General features: G+C 43.6%; 1 protein-coding gene and 1 pseudogene across 1 annotated transcript in view; both read right to left on the bottom strand.

Annotated features, from left to right (window-relative positions):
* The window catches only part of SLC27A2 (solute carrier family 27 member 2), a 40,659-nt gene extending 32,087 nt beyond the window's left edge, over nt 1–8,572 (bottom strand). The window contains exon 1 of the mRNA XM_077881058.1: nt 8,005–8,572. Within this exon, the coding sequence (XP_077737184.1) occupies nt 8,005–8,482 (478 nt within the window). The 5' untranslated portion in view covers nt 8,483–8,572. The remainder of the gene's footprint in view (nt 1–8,004) is intronic.
* Nucleotides 8,573–15,680: 7,108 nt separating this feature from the next.
* LOC144303195 (ATP-dependent RNA helicase DDX18-like) lies at nt 15,681–17,888 on the bottom strand (annotated as a pseudogene).
* Between the last annotated feature and the right edge of the window lie 2,205 nt (nt 17,889–20,093).

Here is a 20,093-nt window from a genome sequence, read left to right as displayed (position 1 = left end):
ATCCTCTCTATCACCAAATGATGTGCTTTACCTGCTACCTCTTAACTGATCAATTTTCATCCCCACCCTTGATTAACTCCCGTCCACTCCCAACAATCACCATTACTACTTTATGTTGTCTAGGTTAATAGTATTTATAGCTTTTCTGATACTTCAATTCCATCTTCCCAGCTTTGTTTATGGGTTGGTTCTAAAAGCTGAACACCAACAACTGGGATCAACAAGATTGTGACTATGTAAATATTATTCACTGCAGAGTTGAATAACACACTATAATCACATTTCCTTTCATGAAGTTTTTCCCTTGAGTTTCTTGGCTATCATTCTTTAAGATTCTATTTACCTCAATTGTTTTACACCTCCACCAGATCAGATTGCTCTCTAGTCCCTCTGCACATCAAAATATTAACCAAAAAATACTATTGTTAAAGAAACCAGAATGGTCAGAATGGTGACACTATTTCTTGCCACTGCGTTGGTTCAGGTGCTCAGGGAGGAAACTCCCTTGATCGTCCCAATAGTCTCCTGACCAATCTTCTTGACTCTAACCTCTCCCTGATTCCAATTTATCAGCTACATTACAGCTTCTTGTTATTGTTCTCATTAAAATCTTTCAATGGCTCTCACCCCTTGTGGTAGAGTCTACTTTCCTTATGCAGCATGTGAGGTCCTGAGGTTGAGCATGTGCGCAACTTTTCTGATGTCTCCTCGTACCATCTCTTGACCCCATTCATCTAACCACACTGATCTATGTGAACTGACTTTACCCACACTGTCACAACTCATGATCTTTATCCAGATGGTTTCATCTGCTTTGAGTGCTGTCCTACATCCTGGTCACCTGGAAAGTTCGAGATCACACTTCAAGACTCAGTCGTGGTGGCGTTTCTCTCTGTTGTCTTTCCTCCCCCTGCAAAGTGGGGTGTTCCCACAGGGGCCTGCATATATTTCTGTCAGAGGATTAGTACATAGTGCAACTTGCTTTTTCTTTTTCTCCTTAATTAGTGAAAACTTTGAGATTAAGGATCATAACTTTAAAAAAAATATCTTATTTATTTATTCATGAGAGACACAGAGAGAGGCAGAGACATAGGCAGAGAGAGAAGCAGGCCCCATGCAGGGAGCCCGATGTGGGACTCCATCCAGGGACTCCAGGATCACACCCTGGGCTGAAGGCAGACATTCAACCACTGAGCCACTCAGGCTTCTCTAAGGATCATAACTTAATCATCCTCACATGGCTGACACTAGATGAGTGCTTGATAAAAGTTTATAATTGAGAGAAGTTGCACCAAGTATTGTGTTTGGGGAGAAGAGACAGAAGAATATACTAAAACTGTTGATTTTAAAGGATTCAGATCTTATAATACTTTGACTTGGTAAAAGACAACCCAGAGGCAGTGTCATCTAAATGGAGATCTGAAATATGAACTTTCATCTTTCAGTTCAGAAACTGAGCATGTTTCTAGCAGAGGGAATAGTTTACGCAAAGGCCCAGAGGTAAACAGCATGATGTCAAAGTAACTAAAAGAGGCTAAAGTTGACTGGGGGAAAGAAGGTTGGGAGAAGAGGCCAGAATGCAGGTAGGGACCAAGTCCCTGGCATAAGTCTGGGCAAATGGATTGCAGGTAAGACCATGATACATTTTTCTTTTTTTTCTTTTTAAAGACTTTATTTATTTATTCATAGACACAGAGAGAGAGAGAGAGGCAGAGACACAGGCAGAGGGAGAAGCAGGCTCCACGCAGGGAGCCCAACGTGGGACTCCATCCCGGGTCTGCAGGATCACACCCCAGACTGCAGGCGGTGCCAAACCACTGGGCCACTGGGGCTGCCCCCATAATACATTTTTCAGCATGAAATTTACATTCCATTTTTTTAAAAAAAGAAAATGTAATTAAGCAAGTGTCATGCTTGATCACAATTCAAGCAATTTGGCATCATCCATCTTCTACTGCATTCATGTTCCTATCCAGCTTTTGGTTGGCATTTAGTTTGTGATACCTTTCATAGAAGTCATATCATCTGAAGGAAAGGCCATTGCTCCTGCCCAACACAATTTCCCTACATGTTCTCTGGGCTGCTGGTGTAGAATTTGCATTTGGGCATTGACTTGAGGTTCCAGTGACTCACCGACCATATTAGGACACACCTAATCTGTCTGATAGTAGCAGCCTTCCTTTAAACTAGAGGTGCTGATATAAAAACTGAAATTTGAAGGGAAATTCTGGATTTCTATAAACTATCATTTTTATATTTAGTGCCTTTCTTTAAGTCTTTTATAAATACAACTGGACCTACATGTTTTCTCCTTTGCAAATTTTGTGTAGTGTGTGTGTTAATTCTTACTGTGAAGTCTGCTTACTGAAAAGTGGCAATCAACGAGGATGCACAAGCTCTACTTGGCACAGGCTGAGCTCTTGAGAACTCTGTTCTGAGATTTACACCTAAGAATGCATTTGGTAATGACATCTGTCAGATTGCAGGGGAAGCAGACTAGATAGAGGGCAATGTTGGACATTAGTGCAGCTACACAGTGACCTTGTTCAACTGATTCTCTGATCCTGTGGGGACTTTGGGCCTGGGATGGCCCTTCAGGATTGTCCCAAACTAAGGGAAGTGGACTGTACTTTCACCCCTGCCCATGAACCAGTTGTTGGATGCAGGCTGGGAGTGGTAGTGCTTGACTTTGGGCACAATGGTGCTCTTTGAACAAGCGCGAGTCCTGGAGAGGGTCCTGGATGAGAGCTTCAACTGCCAATGCTCCCAGCAGCTGAGGAATGAGCATCTCAGTCCTGAAGGGGGGATTTGGGTTGTCCATCACAGCATCCACTACACTTTGCATCATTACTGATAACAAAGCCTTACTCTTTTTATTTGTATAGAACAATTTGTATAGTATCACATCACATAATTTTCATGAGAACGCTGTGATACAGATACAGTAATCCTGTTCCTACACATGAAGACAGAGGCTCAGTGAGCCTATGTATAGAAAGATACATATAAAATAAACAGAAATAAACTAGGTTTATGGGATTTTTGCACTCTTACACTAGCCATTCAAGTTCAAGTTTTGAAAGAGTGCCTTACTTTATATCAGATGCTGTCTACTCGACCTTCTGCTCAGTTCTGTTAAATAAAGCATGTGGATCTCCCTTTTAAGGGTAATACTGACAATATTTTGTTCATCTGTTTTGAAAAGCATAACCTTGAGTTTTACTGAAGCTTGGGTGTGAAAACAATATTCACAGAAAGTGGTCTGAATGGTGTAGCGTAGATCTGTTGGTACCTCATTAGTCGAGGTTTAAGTTGTGGATTGAAATAGAACCTCAGAGAAAGCAGTGCATACTTGAGTGATGGAAAATTGAGTGATTACATTTCCCTCCCTTCCTTAAAATCTGTTTTGTTAAAAAAAAAAAAAAGGGAAATCAAGGTAGCATATGAAGTTTCTCTGCCTTTCTCCCTTCCTTCCTTCCTTCCTTCCTTCCTTCCTTCCTTCCTTCCTTCCTTCCTTCCTTCCTGAATAAGAGAAGAAGAGAAATTTATGACTGCATGGGCCCATTACTAGAAAGCAGGGAGAGCATGCAGTGGCGAGCTGAACCAATCTTCATCACCAAGGTGGCAAGATACTACTGGCTAACCTGTCAGCTTTCTGATAGGAAAGATAGGAACAATCTAGCAGCTTGTTCTGCTACTTGACTGCCTCATTGAATGGATATCTTACTGAATTAAATAAAACACCCCAGAAATGTTTATCAAAAAAGTAGGATCTGAAAAGGAGGCAGTGGAAGGAAATGTGCTTTGATCAAAATCTCAGGATGACTGTGAAATGGTCGGGATTGAGGCTTATCTTTCCTTCATTCAAAAAGGCAACCGGGATGAGCACTGGGTGTTATTCTGTATGTTAGCAAATTGAACACCAATAAAAAAATAAATTTATAAAAAAAAATTGAAAAAAAAAAAAAAAACAAAAAACAAAAAAACAAAACAAAAAGGCAACCGAATCACAAACTAGTTCCTAACAGTCTTCGGAGATAGTCTGAAAACAGTTTTTCAAATGCCATTTGTAATTGTGATTTGGTATTTTTAACATTGCCAGTTTGGAATTATAGCATTTAATAACCTACTGTCTAGGGCAGCCCGGGTGGCTCAGCGGTTTAGCTCCGCCTTCAGCCTGGGGTGTGATCCTGGACACCCGGGATCCAGTCCCACGTCAGGCTCCCTGCATAGAGCCTGCTTCTCCCTATGCCTATGTCTCTGCCTCTCTCTCTGTGTCTCTCATGAATAAATAAATTAAATCTTAAAAAAAAAAAACCTACTGTCTAGTCCGTACATCAACACAATACATGTTAGAACACCCCGCAGATAGAGGCATGCAATCACCCGTCTCCCTCCCCACACAGAACAAATCGCGCTGCGGTCAGAAAAGTGTTTAATCAAGGTTAAGTCCCACAAGGAATAAGTAAATCTTTAAGAGGGACATACATACTCACCTTTATGTACCTATATAGCTTCTTTTTTTTTTTTTAAAGCATTCTTTTTTTTTTTTTTTTTTTTCCGCACACAGTGAGGAAGAGAGAGAGAGAGAGAGGCAGAGACACAGACAGAGGGAGAAGCAGGCTCCATGCAGGGAGCCTGACGTGGGACTCGATCCCGGGTCTCCAGGATCGCACCCTGGGCCAAAGGCAGGCGCTAAACTGCTGCGCCACCCAGGAATCCCCTTATATAGCTCCTTAATGCTATTTTTCATTTCTCTTAAAGTTCTTATTTATGGAAACCCTTGCTTTCTAAATAGCCCTGGAATCAAGGGTAATTCTTTGTCATGAGGTTGCCAGGTTATATCAAGACTTACATAATTGTTATCATTTGGTATCCATAAGCAACCCTGTCACCCATCTACCAGTTATCTACTTCCCTATTTGCATCAGAGGCTATGGGAAGGTCCTTTTTAAATACTGGACACTTACACTCAATGTGCAGCATAATCTGAACCCTAGCTTTCTTCAGATTCAATCACATTAACACCTGATTTAAAGTGGATTTTGCTGGGGATCCCTGGGTGGCTCAGTGGTTTGGTGCCTGCCTTTGGCTCAGGGTGTGATCCTGGAGACCCGGGATCAAGTCCCACATCAGGCTCCCTGCATGGAGCCTGCTTCTCCCTCTGCCTGTGTCTCTGCCTCTCTCTCTCTCTCTCTGTGACTATCATAAATAAATAATTAATTAAAAAATTAAAAACAAAACAAAACAAATAGTCACGAAAATTCACAGCAACTGGATCAATCTTCATGATAAATGCCACTGTGCTGGTCTTTCGCATAGACTCCAGAATCTGATAGCTAGTTGGAAATCACGAACTCTTACTAGTCCACAAGCCCTGAGGCTGAAGTTCAAAGTACAGAGTTAAACTCTGTTGAATTGTAGCCACTGCAATATTTCTAAAACATCTCACTTTTATGTACTATGTTTAGGTGGTGTAAAAGAATAAGTGCCTTGGAAGTGAATAAACAACAAAAAAACCCACATGGGCTCTGTTCCCAGCTCTCTGTTGCTAACCGGCCATGTGACTCTTGGGCAATTGATACCACCCTTCAGAGCCTTTGTTTTTTTAACCACATAAGATAAGCAGAAACTAGACCGTTTCTCAAAGCCTAGTCCTCAGACCATTTGCTTTAAAATCGTGGGAGGGAACTTGCTATAAAAATTCAGATTACCGGGTCAAACCACAGTTCTACTGATTCAGTGCTTTTGGGGGAAGGGGCTCAGAAATCTGTTTTTAATTTAATTTAATTTTATTTTATTTTTTTAGAAATCTGTTTTTTAAAAGAAGGTTATCAAGCGATTCCTGTGCACATTAAAGTTTCTTTTCTAAACATTTTTGTTGAAGAATAACATACTCATTAAAGTTAGAAGATTATAGGATTAGGATTTCTCTCAGATTCCTTCCAACTTTAAAGAATTCTAGGGGCGCCTGGTTAGCTCACTTGGTTGGGCATCTGACCCTTAGTTTTGACTCAGGTCCTGATCTCAGGGTTAGGAGACAAGTCCTGTGTTGGTCTCTGTTTTCAGCCGGGAATCTGCTTGAAGAGGCTCTCTCTCTGTCCCTCTGCCTACTTCTTCTAATCTCCCTCTCTCAAATGAATCTTTAAAAAACAATTCTAAGAAGTCCATTCAGCACCTTTATACATAAGCATCTTTAAAAGCACCAAACTTTGGACTTCATGTTAACCTCCTTTGTAGGTCAGAGCGTAATTCTGCATGACATACCATGGTTTCTGAGTAATCGGGAAAGATGGAATGTTTTCCAAATGTGTGGCTTCTCTCAAAGGTCAATTTATTGCCAGAGTGCTGTTAGGTACACTGGATAGTTTGGTTCAAATTGGATCTGAGTGTCCACATTTCACATACTCTCCACATACACAGACCTAAACATAATGCTCAATGGCAGGGGACGATTGCCTGAGTGGGAAAGGGGATACCTGGTTGTGTTTCTGACTTGATTACAGAACCAATATCTGCAGTCCCTGACCTCCCTCACAGGGAGACTGAGGTACAATGCAGGTAAACAGCATTTAAATCCCCCCTCAAATAGGAAAAAGATCACTGTGATAATAACTCTTTGGAACCAAAAGGTTTAAGAGTCTTCCGGTTACTAAGAGGTTAAGTTGTCTCTTTTCCCAGGCAACTAGAAATTGTTGGGAATTTTCTTGAGGGGATCACTCTCTTTAAATAACTTGGCTGCCTTTAAGTTGATCTGCTTTTAAACATTTTCACAAAACCTTCATTTTCTGGATGATTTTATGCTACATAAAACAGGTGGGACAGTTTCTTGGTTTCCCATGAGCAAGCCAACATTTTTCTGCAACACTAGGCAAGATGCTTAGCTTGCCTCAGTTTTCTTAGTTATGAAATCTAGGGGGAGAGCAGAGGATGCTCCGCTCATCAATTCCAGCTCTAACACTACATCCGTGTAGAAGAATGCAGCACGATGGGATGTGGGGGTGGGTGGGAATTCATGGACTTTGAAATTGGATGGAACTGGGCTGGGATTTTAAGATTCAGTTTTCTCAACTGTCTAACAACTGATACCAACTGTAATCTCTGAGAGTAATGAAAGCACTGAGCATAGGGGTTGGCACAGAAAGGCCTTCCTGGTTCTCTATTTCTTTATGGCTTTCAGCTCACATCTGGTTGGGCCTCCCCTTACTGACAGAGTGAGAAGCAACTCCTAGTCCTTATTCCCTTTCTAGGAAGGAAAAGCAGCAGTCCTGTGGGTCACAGGTTCTTGGTTTCTTCCTGGCCTGGTAACCACTAGAGCAAGAGGTTGCCACTTTCAGGTCTTGTTGAAGTGTGGCAAGAGGTAACTACAGAACCAAAGATCACTTTGGTTACAGAAGTAATGGGGGCTTCTAAGGGCACTGCAGCAGATCCCTAAAGTCTTCTTGGGGAGCAAGTGGGGTAACCTTCTCTCTGCAGGGAGAATCTAGAAAGGCATTTCAGAGCTGGAAGCAGCCGTGAAGATCCTCCATTAGAGGAGGAAACCAAGGAAAAGAGAGGGAAAGTGACTTTCTCACGATCACATAACGAATCAAACAGCAGAGATGAGAACATTCTGTACGCTCTGGAGTTCACACAAGACTCTGCATTTTAATGCAGTTGTTGTCAGTATTTGCTTAAGAGCTTGGATTCTGGAGGCAGATAGCTCTGTGACCTGGGACATAAGCTCTGGCCTCAATGGTCTCATCTACGAAGCCGGATAGTAGCCCCTCTCCGATGTTAGGCTTAAAAGGCACACTTGGCGCTTAACACAGTGCCTGGCACGGCTTCCACAACGGGATGTTCTAATGATCAGCGTTTTGGGGGAAGGGTTGCCAGCCCCTTCCTCTACACTTCCAGTTCGCATCTGCATCTGAACTTCCCTTTCCAACCCCCTACACCACGGCGTGGCGGGTTTGTCACGGTGCGGAGGAGCCCATCGCCAGGGCCGGCGCTCCCCGGGCTCACCTGGCGAGGCCAGCAGCACCTTCGCGCCGCAGCACTGGAAGCAGTGCAACAAAGACTTCCCGCGGATGTTGCAGTTGAGGCACGCCATGGCACAGCCCAGTTTGGCCAGCCCCAGCCACAGCCACACGTAGGCTGGGTGGTTGCCCATGAAGATCGCCACGCAGTCTCCCTGGCGCAGGCCGACGTGGTCGCGCAGCGCCCGCGCCACCTGGTTGCTGCGCCGGTCCACCTGCGCGTAGGTGAGCACCTCGTCGCGGAAGAGCAGGAACGGCTTGTGCGGCAGCTGGCGCGCCTTCTCCCTAAAGAGGTGCTGGATGGTGCGCACCGGCCGCCTCCGCCCGTAGCTGCGCACCTGCCGGGCCACGCTGGCCAACTGCAGAAAGTGCCGTACGTCCTGGAAGAAGTAGGGGCAGCAGAGGTTCACGGCGAGCGGCAGGAGCAGCAGCCCCGCCAGGGCCGTGTAGACGACGAGCAGCATGACGGTGGCGGGGCCGCCTGTCCCCGCGAGGACAGTGGGTGCGCTCGGGGCGTGCAGCGCGGCGGCGGGGAGGGCTGCGGGCGGACGGCAGGGGGCGGCGGCTGGGGCGACGGGGCGTCTGCGCTGCGGGCACCCGGGCGGCGCTCGGCAGGTAGACCGGAGGCGGGACTGCGGGGGCGCGGGGCGCGTGCGGCCCGCTGAGCCCGCCCTTTTGTGGGTGTGCAGCCACCTGGGCGGGGGAGGATGCTTGGCGGCTCGGAGCTGGAGCGAGGCGGGGGGGTGGGGGGGGCGGTGGGTCTGCCTTGTGACCCAAGTACTTTAAACTTTGGAGCCACAGCTACCTTGTCAAAATGGTGATGACCAGACGCACTTAGCCGACGTTGGGATCAGAGGAGTTATTGTAGGCGTAGGGTTCTTCACTGCTACCACCAGCAGAAGGCCTTCTAGAAATGACGCACTGGGGGGTCCCTGGGTGGCGCAGCGGTTTAGCGCCTGCCTTTGGCCCAGGGCGCGATCCTGGGGTCCCGGGATCGAGTCCCACATCAGGCTCCCTGCATGGAGCCTGCTTCTCCCTCTGCCTCCCTCTCTCTCTCTATCATGAAGAAATAAAAAATTTAAAAAAAAACACCTTAGAAATGACGCACTGTTCGTATTAGTAAAGCGCCTTATAAATGTGAGAGAGTCTGGTTATTAATCAGTCATGGGGAGCAGGTGCCACTGGTCCCAGAGGCTTTCCACCTCGTTTCTCCCTGTTTTTCAGATTTGTACATCCCCACCCCCTCCTCCCCCGCCGCCCAGTTGCTGGTCAGTCTAATGTGACAAGGATTTTCAAGGTTGAACAGAAACCACCAGCGGTTGTCACCCTGACCTCATCCCAGTCCCTGGGCTGTGGGTAGGGACAGGACACTCTGGTAGGAGTTGGCCCGGGCGGGCCCAGCCAGCCCAGACTGGGGGTGAGGTAGGGTCACTGACGCTCTGCCAGCTGAAATCAAGCTCTGGCCATATTAGACTTCTCTTTGTCTGTTTGACTTTTAATGTTTCATCCTAAGTGATTTTTTTCTCTCTTATATGTTGAAGAAAATGGTGTTAGCCCAATTCAACAGACATTTACTAAGGGGTTCTAACAGGAGGAAATTGAGTAGGCAATTCCATTTCTCAAAAGCCTTTTTTAAAAACAAAAACAACTCCCCCCCCCATACCCCCCACCCCGGCCGTGATCCTGTCTTTTAATTTCCCTTAGTGCTGCTTCTGTAAAGTGAGTACTTGCTGCTTGCTACCGAAGGGGGTCAGGATCTAAGGAAATCAGTGTTCTACTTTCTTCCTCTCCTGTCTTCCTGCATTCATCCATCTTATGCTTGTGGGATAACCACAAGTAATGAACACCTATTCCTGCCCCACACTCTGCTAGGGGCTTCCTTATAATATATTTTTGGAGCCTCATAGTCATCTAAAGGTGGCACTTTCATGCTCATTTACAGACAGGAAAAGGACACTTAGGTAAATTAAGGCAGCTAGTGGGTGACGTCTGAGTTTTGAAACTGATATCTGTTTGGCCCCAGGGCCCTCCCTTAACAACCACGTTACCCTCTTTTTATTCCTGGGACCTGCTCAATCAACTCTTCCTTTGCCTTTTCCTGAATCTTTCATGGCAGATCCAGCTATCCTGCAGTGATTGGTTGCATCATTTCTCTGGGGATGGGTAGGAGGCTTGGTTATCCCTGAGGAGTAGGCCGTAGTGTTAATCAAAGGAGTCGTCGGACAGAAACTGGGACTCCTGGGTGGCTCAGCGGTTAAGCGTCTGCTTTCAGCTCGGGGTGTGATCCTGGAATCCCAGGATCGAGTCCCACATTGGGCTCTCTGCGTGGAGCTGCTTCTCCCTCTGCTTCTCCCTCTGCCTCTGTCTCTGCCTTTGACTCTGTCTCTCATGAATAAATAAATAAAATCTTAGAGAAAAAAGAAACTATTCTTGTTGGCACTTCTTTCACGTTGAAGCTCAGAGCCAGCCCTAGCCTTCTCTTTACGTTCCAGTACCACCCCTGTGGCCTCTGTCTGGAGAACTCCTCTTGGGCTATGGAGGGGCTTCACAGATGTCACTCAATTTCATGGCTAGTTACTTAGCCTCCTAGACCCCTCTTGTCATGTCTTTGAATAGCTACTCTCCAGAGAGCTAGCCCCCTTTTTTCCCTCTTATTCTGAGGATTGCTTTAGCCTTGTGCATCAGCAGTTCTTCAGGCACAAGTGAAAGAAGACAAGACCCAAACTGGCTTACATAGAAATAGGAATTTAAGCAGTAACCATAGAGTCTGGGGGTAGGACAGGCTTTGGATGAGCCTTCATTGGTGTCTTAAGTGCTAGGACCTGGACCCCTTTTCCCTTCTACCACTTCTTGGCTCCACCTCCTCAGGTCTCATGGAGGCTCTCCCATCATCATCCAAAGATGACTGTCAACTAACCCTTTAGGGTTACATGCTTCCCATGTCAACTTCAGACAGAAACATAAGAATCTTTTTTTAAGTGGCACCTGGGGGACTCAGTGGTTGAGGGTCTGCCTTTGGCTCAGGTAGTGATCCTGGGGTCCTGGGATTGAGTCCTGCATCGGGCTTCCTGCATGGAGCCTGCTTCTCCCTCTGCCTGTGTCTGTCTGTCTGTCTCTCTCTCTGTGTCTCTCATGAATGAATAAATACAATCTTAAAAAAAAAAAGAAAAATTTTTTTAGGAGTTCTTATTTAAAGAAAAAATAAAATCTCTGATTGGGTTATGTGCCCATCTCCAGACTGATCTTTGTGGTCTAGGGAACAGAAATGTTGATTACTTTAAGCCAATCAAGGCTCACCCACAGAGCTGGAGTAGAGTTAATATTACATATCTTGGAATGCTTTTTCCCAATGATTCTAGCTTCAAGCTTGGGCTCCACCTTGCACTCTACCACCGGGCGAATAGTCTTCCTGGAACTACTGCTATCATCTTATATCTCCACTGCTCAGTCATCTTCAGTGGCTTCTCATTGCTTCCCATCTTCTCCAATTATATATGAACAGCATGCTTGCATGTACTTGGACTGGAGCTGATCACATGCTCTGGGTCCTGCCTGGTAGGGGAGGAGGAGAGGTAGAGGAGATCAGTAGCTTTGCACATCGGTTACTCATTCTAGAAACATCTGCTCAGAAGCTCTGGTTAATAAATGAAGTTCAAACTTTATTTTCTGAGTCTTCTGAACCTACTTGAACTTTCACTGCACTCAACAAATATTTATTGAGTTTCCACTATAAGCAGACCATTACTAGGCACTAAATATTTTAAAATGGACCAAAACTTAATTCCAACTACTCCTTTCTAAAAACACTTTATTTTAGCAAATCTGCTCTACACTCTCCAAAAAACAAACAAATACTCTGCACATTCCTCTCTTTTTATTTTTTAATTTTTTAATTTTAATTTTATTTTTATTTTTTTTTTACATTCCTCTCTTAATGTCTTTGTTCTGGCTTCTTTCAAACACCCTTAGTCTTTCTCTCTAGATCTTAATTCTCCTTTAAGGCAATAATTCCCAGATATCTGGATTTCTCAGCCCAGTAGCATTTCAAAACAAAGTTAGGAACCCCAAATAAAATACCAACTTTTACATTTTCTTTTTTTCTTTTTCTCATTAAACTTTTGTTTTAATGGGTCTCAAAATTCTGTGACAGATTTTTGGTCAAGTTGTTTCCATTAAAAAGTACTGATTTTAAAAACTAATAACTTAAAACTGCCACACACACACACAAAAACAAAACAAAACAAAACAAAACAAAACAAAAAAGCAAATGGTCCACAAAACATTCTCCTTTCCTTCTGAAGGTTTTACGATGCATTGTTATCATTAACCAGTCTTTTACTATTAAACTTAAATGGCCAATTGACACAAACAGTTCTGAGACCGTTCTTCCACCACTGATTAAGACTGGGGTGGCAGGTATTGGGGCTAATATTCATTTAGCCTTCTGAGCTTTCTGGGCAGACTTGGTGACTTTGCCAGCTCCAGCTGCCTTCTTGTCCACTGCTTTGATGACACCCACAGCAACCGTCTGTCTCATGTCACAAACAGCAAAACGGCCCAGAGGAGGATAGTCAGAGAAGCTCTCAACACACATAGGTTTGCCAGGAACCATATCAACAATGGCAGCATCCCCAGATTTCAAGAACTTGGGACCATCTTCCAGCTTCTTTCCAGAACGACGATCTATCTTTTCCTTCAGCTCAGCAAACTTGCAAGCAGTGTGAGCTGTGACAATCCAGCACAGGTGTATATCCAGCACTGATTTGGCCTGGATGCTTCAGGATAATCACCTGAGCTGTGAAGCCAGCTGCTTCCATTGGTGGGTCATTTTTGCTGTCACCAGTCACGTTGCCACGACAGACATCTTAGATACGTTCTTGACGTTGAAGCCCACATTGTCCCCAGGAAGAGCCTCACTCAAAGCTTCATGGTGCATTTCAACAGACTTTACTTCAGTTGTAACATTGACTGGAGCAAAGGTGACCACCATGCCAGGCTTAAGAACACCAGTCTCCACTCGACCCACTGGGACAGTACCAATACCACCAATTCTGTAGACATCTTGGAGAGGCAGATACAAGGGCTTATCAGTTGGACGAGTTGGTGGCAGAATGCAATCCAGACCTTCAAGCAGTGTGGTTCCACTGGCATTCCCATCTTTATGGGTGACTTTCCATCCCTTAAACCAAGGCATGTTAGCACTTGGCTCCAGCATGTTGTCACAATTCCAACCAGAAATTGGCACAAATGCCACTGTGTTGGGGTTGTAGCCAATTTTCTTAATGTAGGTGCTGACTTCCTTAACAATATCCTCGTATCTCTTCTGGCTGTAGGGTGGTTCAGTGGAATCCATTTTGTTAACACCAACAATTAGTTGTTTTACACCCAGTGTGTAAGCCAGAAGGGCATGCTCATGGGTCTGCCCATTCTTGGAGATACCTGCTTCAAATTCACCAACACCAGCAGCAACCATCAGGACAGCACAGTCAGCCTGAGATGTGCCTGTAATCATGTTTTTGATAAAGTCTCTGTGTCCTGGGGCATCAATGATGGTCACATAATACTTGCTGGTCTCGAATTTCCACAGGAGATATTAATGGTGATACCACGTTCACGTTCAGCTTTCAATTTATCCAAGACCCAGGCATACTTGAAGGAGCCTTTTCCCATCTCAGCAGCCTCTTTCTCAAATTTTTCGATAGTTCTTTTGTCGATCCCACCACATTTGTAGATCAGATGGCCAGTAGTGGTAGACTTGCCCGAATCTACGTGTCCAATGACGATGATGTTGATGTGAGTCTTTTCCTTTCCCATTTTGGTTTAGGTTTAGTGGTGGTTTTCACGACACCTGTGTTCTGGCTGCAAACTTGTTGCGAAAAAGCTACATTTTCAAGTAAAAACAATTCCCTGCCCACCAACTACAGTCTGTGCTTTTTTTTTTTTTGGTTATTATTTCATCAAAGAATGACATTTTTAGCACTAAAAAGGAAAGTATACCTGAACCAGACACTCAGAAATGGTTTATCTTACATTATGTATTTACATTATGTATTTTGCCACAAAAATATACAAAACAGGGAGGGACCCTTGGGTGCTCAGTGGTGGAGCATCTACTTTCCCCTCAGGTCATGATCTCAGGGTCCTGGGATCGAGTCCTGCCTTGGGCTACACACAAGGAGCCTGCTTCTCCCTCTGCCTGCATTTCTGCCTCTCTATCTGTATCGCTCATGAATAAATAAATAAATAAATAAAGTCTTTAAAAAAATCCTCTAGCCCCCGAGGATCTATCTCTTGTGAACCTATAAACCCATGTACACAGCTTGGTTTTTGGTTTTGTGTCTGTTAGTTTTGCCTTCCCAAATAGAATTCAACTTTCCAGAATGAAGTCATGGAAAAAAGCATGGGACTTGACGTCAGAAGACCTGGGTTCAAGTCTGGCTGACATCTTGCCTTTAGGTGACTTACCCGAACGCTCATGGTATCTTGTGTTACTTTGTAGGCCTTGAGGTACTTGGTACGTAGGGACTATAGTCGGCAAAGATGTGTAAGTTATGAAGCCTGCTGACTTTTTTGTGACAATTCTTAGTACAAGTAGGAGTTTTGTAATTGGCTCATTTAGTGGCTTATGAGAAGGTTTATCTCCACTGTGTTGTTTTCCATGAGTCAGTCACATTTCTTGAAATGAGGGGTGCCTGCTATCCTGTGGAATAGCCAGCACGGTGGCATTTGGGTACAGGTGTACAGAATATTCAGGTATTCAGAAAGGGAAATGGTAAGAGGTCAGCGGGGATGGCGAAAGCTGAGATTGGCCCTTCTTTCGGTGGACAAAGGACAGGGGAAACTGAGGACAATAGGTAGTTGGTATTAGACATGAGGGACCAGGACTCCTCCTTTTTTACTTTTTGCATCCTAGTTGTGCTTGCTAACTACACAATCAAGACGAAATACAATTTGGAAAAAAGGTGTTTGTCCTCACTAGTTCTAACCAGAATCTCTTTGATTTGGTGTGTAATCCTAGTGAAATGATTATTGCTTCTAGTGATCATGTATGTGCCTCACAAGATTTTTTTCTGCTCATTGGACAGCCTTCTCTCCTTTCAACATCCCATTACAAGCCACAACTCCCCTTCCCTGTCACTCTACTCTGTGCTTAAATGGGTTGATTAATTATTTACTTTTTAGTTTCTTTGCTCTTATATCTTACCTTCTCCTGAAATCTCTTCTTCTTGTTTAGTTCTTTTTTTTTTTTTTAAATTGAAGTATAGTTGACACACCATGCTACATTAGTTTTGGCTGTACCTTCTTGTCTGATTGTTAAATGTTAAAGTTCTTTGGGCTGTATCTTCACTTTTTTTTTTTTTTTTTGGAGGTAAAAGATTAAAACTACTCTCTCATCACAACAAAAGCCAAAAGGCCTCTTGCTTTGCCCTTGAGCAACCTAGAGAAACTGAACTCTGTTGTAAAACATTAAAGTATCATGGAAGTATCCATGTCCAGTGCTGCTACATCAATTCGTACTGCTGTTCCACCAGTCCCAATCCTGAAGCCACAACAATTCCTTGGTTAGAAAAAGGGGAAAAAAATCGGGAAGAAGCTATTCAAGATGTAAGGAAGGTGTGTCTTTTTATTTTTTAATTTTTATTTATTTATTTATTTGGAAGGTGTGTCTTTAGTGGGAGAACTGCCGGCTGTCAGAGGACTTCCTGCTAATGTGTTTGAAGATTTTGTACTTCTCAACTTTCTTGGCTTTCTGGTATGCAAAGCTGCCGCCACCTCCTCTCTTTTTAAGCTTGCCATCATTGCTGTTCACGTTCAGATCAACAAAAGGAGGCACCTTGAAACCAAAGGACAGAGCAACTTGAGGCAAATTTAAGTTATTAAATTGAAGATCTGTTTCAGAGAATGGGAATCATATGCTCAAATGTAGGACTTATATGCCTTCTGCACTGACTTATGAAGGAAGTAGTTCTTTTAAATCAGTTTTTCAAGCTGAGACTGAATGTCAGAAATCTTGGAGCAGGAAAACTCAAATTCACTTAATGGAACCTTGGATTGCTTCAAGTAAGGAAGGAAACCCAACTCTTCAGGGCGTAAGATGAGCAAGGCGTGACCTCTTCCGTTTAGGCCTCTGGCTGTCCTTCCCACACGAATATATTCCTTGGGGTCACCTGGAGGGTCATACTGAACAATCCAATCGACTTCAGGAATATCTAGCCCTCTAGCTGCCATGTCTGTACACAACAATATCCCTGAATCAGCATTGCAGAACTGGAAGAATGTGGTTGTACGCTTATTTTGCCTCTGCCTTCCATGAATGGCCAAGACAGGCAAATCGATGTAGTTCAGCAACTCATAGTGGTATTTCATGGACTTACAGGATGAAAAGAAGACCATCACTTTCTTCTTCCGGTTCTTCTTAAGGAATGTAAAGAACAGAAGGAACCTCTTTTCTGAGGGACAAGCAACATATCCCTGCTCGAGACTATCCACTGTCGCATTAGCTTTATCTTCATCAACACCAACATACAATGGCTCCTTTTTCAAAGAAATCCTTGCCAAGTCTTCAACTTTTCGAATTTGTGTGGCAGAAAAGAGCATGGTTTGCCTGCGTGTTGGCAGAAGTTTAATAATTTGTTTTAATTCCTCTTCAAACCCAACATCCAAGATACGATGAGCCTCATCAATAACCAGACATTGTAGATTTTTATACATAAAACCTGGGGTATTCTGCATGTGGCCCAGCAGACCGCCTGGTGTGGCCACAATGATGTTGATCCTGTTATCAAGTTTCTGTGTTTCAGCAGATCTGTTGCTGCCACCCATTATTAACCCGTATGTGTGAACATGGTGTGTCATTAACTCTTTAAGAACACCCAAAGTCTGCATGGCCAGTTCCCTAGTAGGTGAGAGGATAAGAACTCCTGTTCTATTCCTAGGCATGAACTTTTAACTTGACAATGAGTTCGACTGCAGGAATGAGAAATGCCAGCGTTTTGCCACTGCCTGTTTTTGCGGCCGCAAGGAGATCCCTGTCTTCCAGAAGTGGTCTGATACTTTTATGCTGAATTTCAGTCATGTTTGTAAAACCCAATTCTTTTATTGCCTTCAGAGTGTTCTCGTTGACAAGATCAGAAAGAGAAGCAAATGAAGTATCCTCAAAAGCTCCTGTCAGTCCCAGGAGTAGGCTGGGCACTTCACTGTCCTCCTCCTCATCATCTGGCTTCTCCACATTGTTTTCTGTCTCTTCAGGAGCCTGGGTCCTTTCTTCAGAGTCCCCTTCGTCTTGTTTTCGATTTTTTTTATCAGGCCCAGTGTCATCCATCATTTTTCTCTTTTTCTTCTTCTTTTTTTCTGATTCTGAATTGGGAAGCTGTGTTGCTGCTTCTCCAATGATTATTATGGTAGATTTCTTTCTTTCTTTCTTTCTTTCTTTCTTTCTTTCTTTCTTTCTTTCTTTCTTTCATTTGTACAGTTTCCACTGTTTCTTTAGCTACCTCTCCATTCTGGGCTTCTGACGAGCCCATGTTCACAGTTTTAGAGATTTTTTAACCTTCCCACCTCCCACTGTTTCTTCAGACACATCTCCATTTTGTGTTTCTGATAAGCTCACATCTGAGGCCCCTTGGAGCTTCAAGTTTCGCTGGTACAACTTGAGATTCTGTTTCTCTATCTTCTTGTGCAGGAGTTTCATGGGTAGATGGGACATGTTGCCTGTAAGTGCCTTCACTGCAGCGCCACCACTCGGCTACCGGGTTGACCTGTATCTTCACTTTTCTTCTGTTTTTCTCTCTAGGTGGTCTTACTTGTTCCTGTTGATGCTGAAGACCCCCCTGTCTGAATATTCAGCCCTCGCCTCTCTCCTGAGTGCCAGATCTCATCTGATAATGGCAAACTGAACACTTCCAGATGAATTTACTTATTCAGTCACTCATGTTTAAAATTTATTCATTTAGCATTTATTTAAAATGTACTGGATACACACTACTTCACAGGGAAAAAAGCAGGGTGGATATTATTCTTATTTTCAGATGAGTGAATTAAGATTCAGGGAAGTTAACCAACATGTGGAACATCACACACAGCAAGTAGGTTAATTATGGAGCAGGGACTATAACCTGTTTTTCTTTCTTTTTTTTTTTAATAGAATTTAAAAAAAAATATTTTATTTATTTACGATAGTCACACACAGAGAGAGAGAGAGGCAGAGACACAGGCAGAGGGAGAAGCAGGCTCCATGCACTGGGAGCCCAATGTGGGATTTGATCCCAGGTCTCCAGGATCACGCCCTGGGCCAAAGGCAGGCACCAAACCACTGCACCACCCAGGGATCCCTATAACCTGTTTTTCAATTCTCAGGTGTCATGGGTTGAATGATGCTTCCTCCACCATACCCCCCCCCCCCCCAAATATATCTACTCAGTAGAGGCCTTGAATCTGTGAAAGTGACCTTATTTAGAGAAAGGATCTTTCAGATGTGATTAAGGATCTTGAGATGAGATCATACTGCACTAGGGTGGGCCTTAAATCTAATGACAAGTGTCTTTAGAGGAGAAACGAAAGGGGAAAGACACATAGAAGGGAAGGGAAGGGGATGTGAAAATGGATGCAGAGATGGGAGTGATGCCCCTGTAATCCAAGGGATGCTGAAGATTGCTGTCAGCCACTGGGTGACAGCAAGGGTGGGAATGGATTCTCTCCCAGAGCCTTCAGAAGGAACTGGTCCTGCCAATATCTTGATTTCGAACTTCTGTCCTCCAGAACTGTGAGAGAATAAATTTCTGTTGTTTTTAGCCAATCAGTTTGTGGTAATTTGTCACAGAAGCCCTAGGAAACTAATATACTAAGCCATATTGTGTTTCAAATAAATTAGGATTCCTACCTCAAGACTGAGCTGCACAGTCCAGTTGTCAACAAAAGAGGAAAAAGTATGAAGATCTGAAGGAAGTCCTACTGAGTTTACTGGAACAATAAGAATCTTCATGTAATAGCCTCATGGAGAGTAAAATTGTGACCTCATGGAGAGTAAAATTGTGACCTGGGCAACTGGCTTCCCCACACCTAAAACTCATGGATAATTTGCTGTTAGGGTGATTCAACTCTTCTCTATCACTGTTTTGTAGGTCCTGCCACAAATTTTTCCCTCAGTTCTGTAAATTATTTCCCCTCCCTGTTGCATGGATTTTGTTTAAAATCATGTCTTCTGTTGCCTAATGGCATGTAATTTCCTTCTCCTTCAAAATCTTTCATGGTCATTGTACTTAAGTACTCACTAATAGTGACTTGGCAATTTTCCTTTAAAGGGATCTTGGGTATGGTAAAACACATCTATTAGCTTATCTTACCTTTCTTTTCTTTTTATTTCAGATTATGATGTCTTCATTGAGGTCTTCTGACTATCATATACAGCAGTTGTGGAAAACTAACTTCCATTAACTAATAAATTATAATTCATAATTTAGCATTTACTCACGTGGCAAGATTATTTGTGTAGATTCAAGTTTTTGTCTAATATCACAGCCCTTCTGCCTGACAAGCTTCCTCTAACATTTCTTGAATTGTAGATATCCTGGCAATGAATTATTTCAGCATTAGTTTTTCTGAAAAAATCTATTTAACCTTCATTTTTGAATGGTATTTTCCCTGGGTAGAGAATTCTAGTATTGACAGTTTTATTCTTTGATACTTTCAAGATGCCACTTTCTTGTCTTCTGCATTGCATAGTTTCTGATGGCTGTAATTCTTTTTTCTTTCTTTCTTTGTAGGTAGTTCCCTGCCCCTGGGGTATCTTCAAGATTTTCTCTTTATTTTTGGTTTTCAGGAGTTAGACTAGGTGTGTGTGTGTGTGTGTGTGTGTGTGTGTGTGTGTGTGTTTAGTTTATCCTGCCTGGGATTCTGTGAACTTCTGGGTCTACAGCTTGATCTCTTTCATAATTTTGGAAAAATTTTTGGTCATTGTCTCTTCAAATATTTCTTCTCCCGTATTATCTGTCTCTCCCTCCACCTTCCCCTCTCCCTCCCTCCCCTCTCTTCCTTCCTTCCTTCCTTCCTTCCTTCCTTCCTTCCTTCCTTCCTTCC

The sequence above is a fragment of the Canis aureus genome, chromosome 32, assembly GCF_053574225.1.
Source record: "Canis aureus isolate CA01 chromosome 32, VMU_Caureus_v.1.0, whole genome shotgun sequence".
Lineage (NCBI taxonomy): Eukaryota > Metazoa > Chordata > Mammalia > Carnivora > Canidae > Canis > Canis aureus.
Note: the sequence above shows the minus strand (reverse complement) of the source record. Positions and strands in the feature narration are given on the sequence as shown.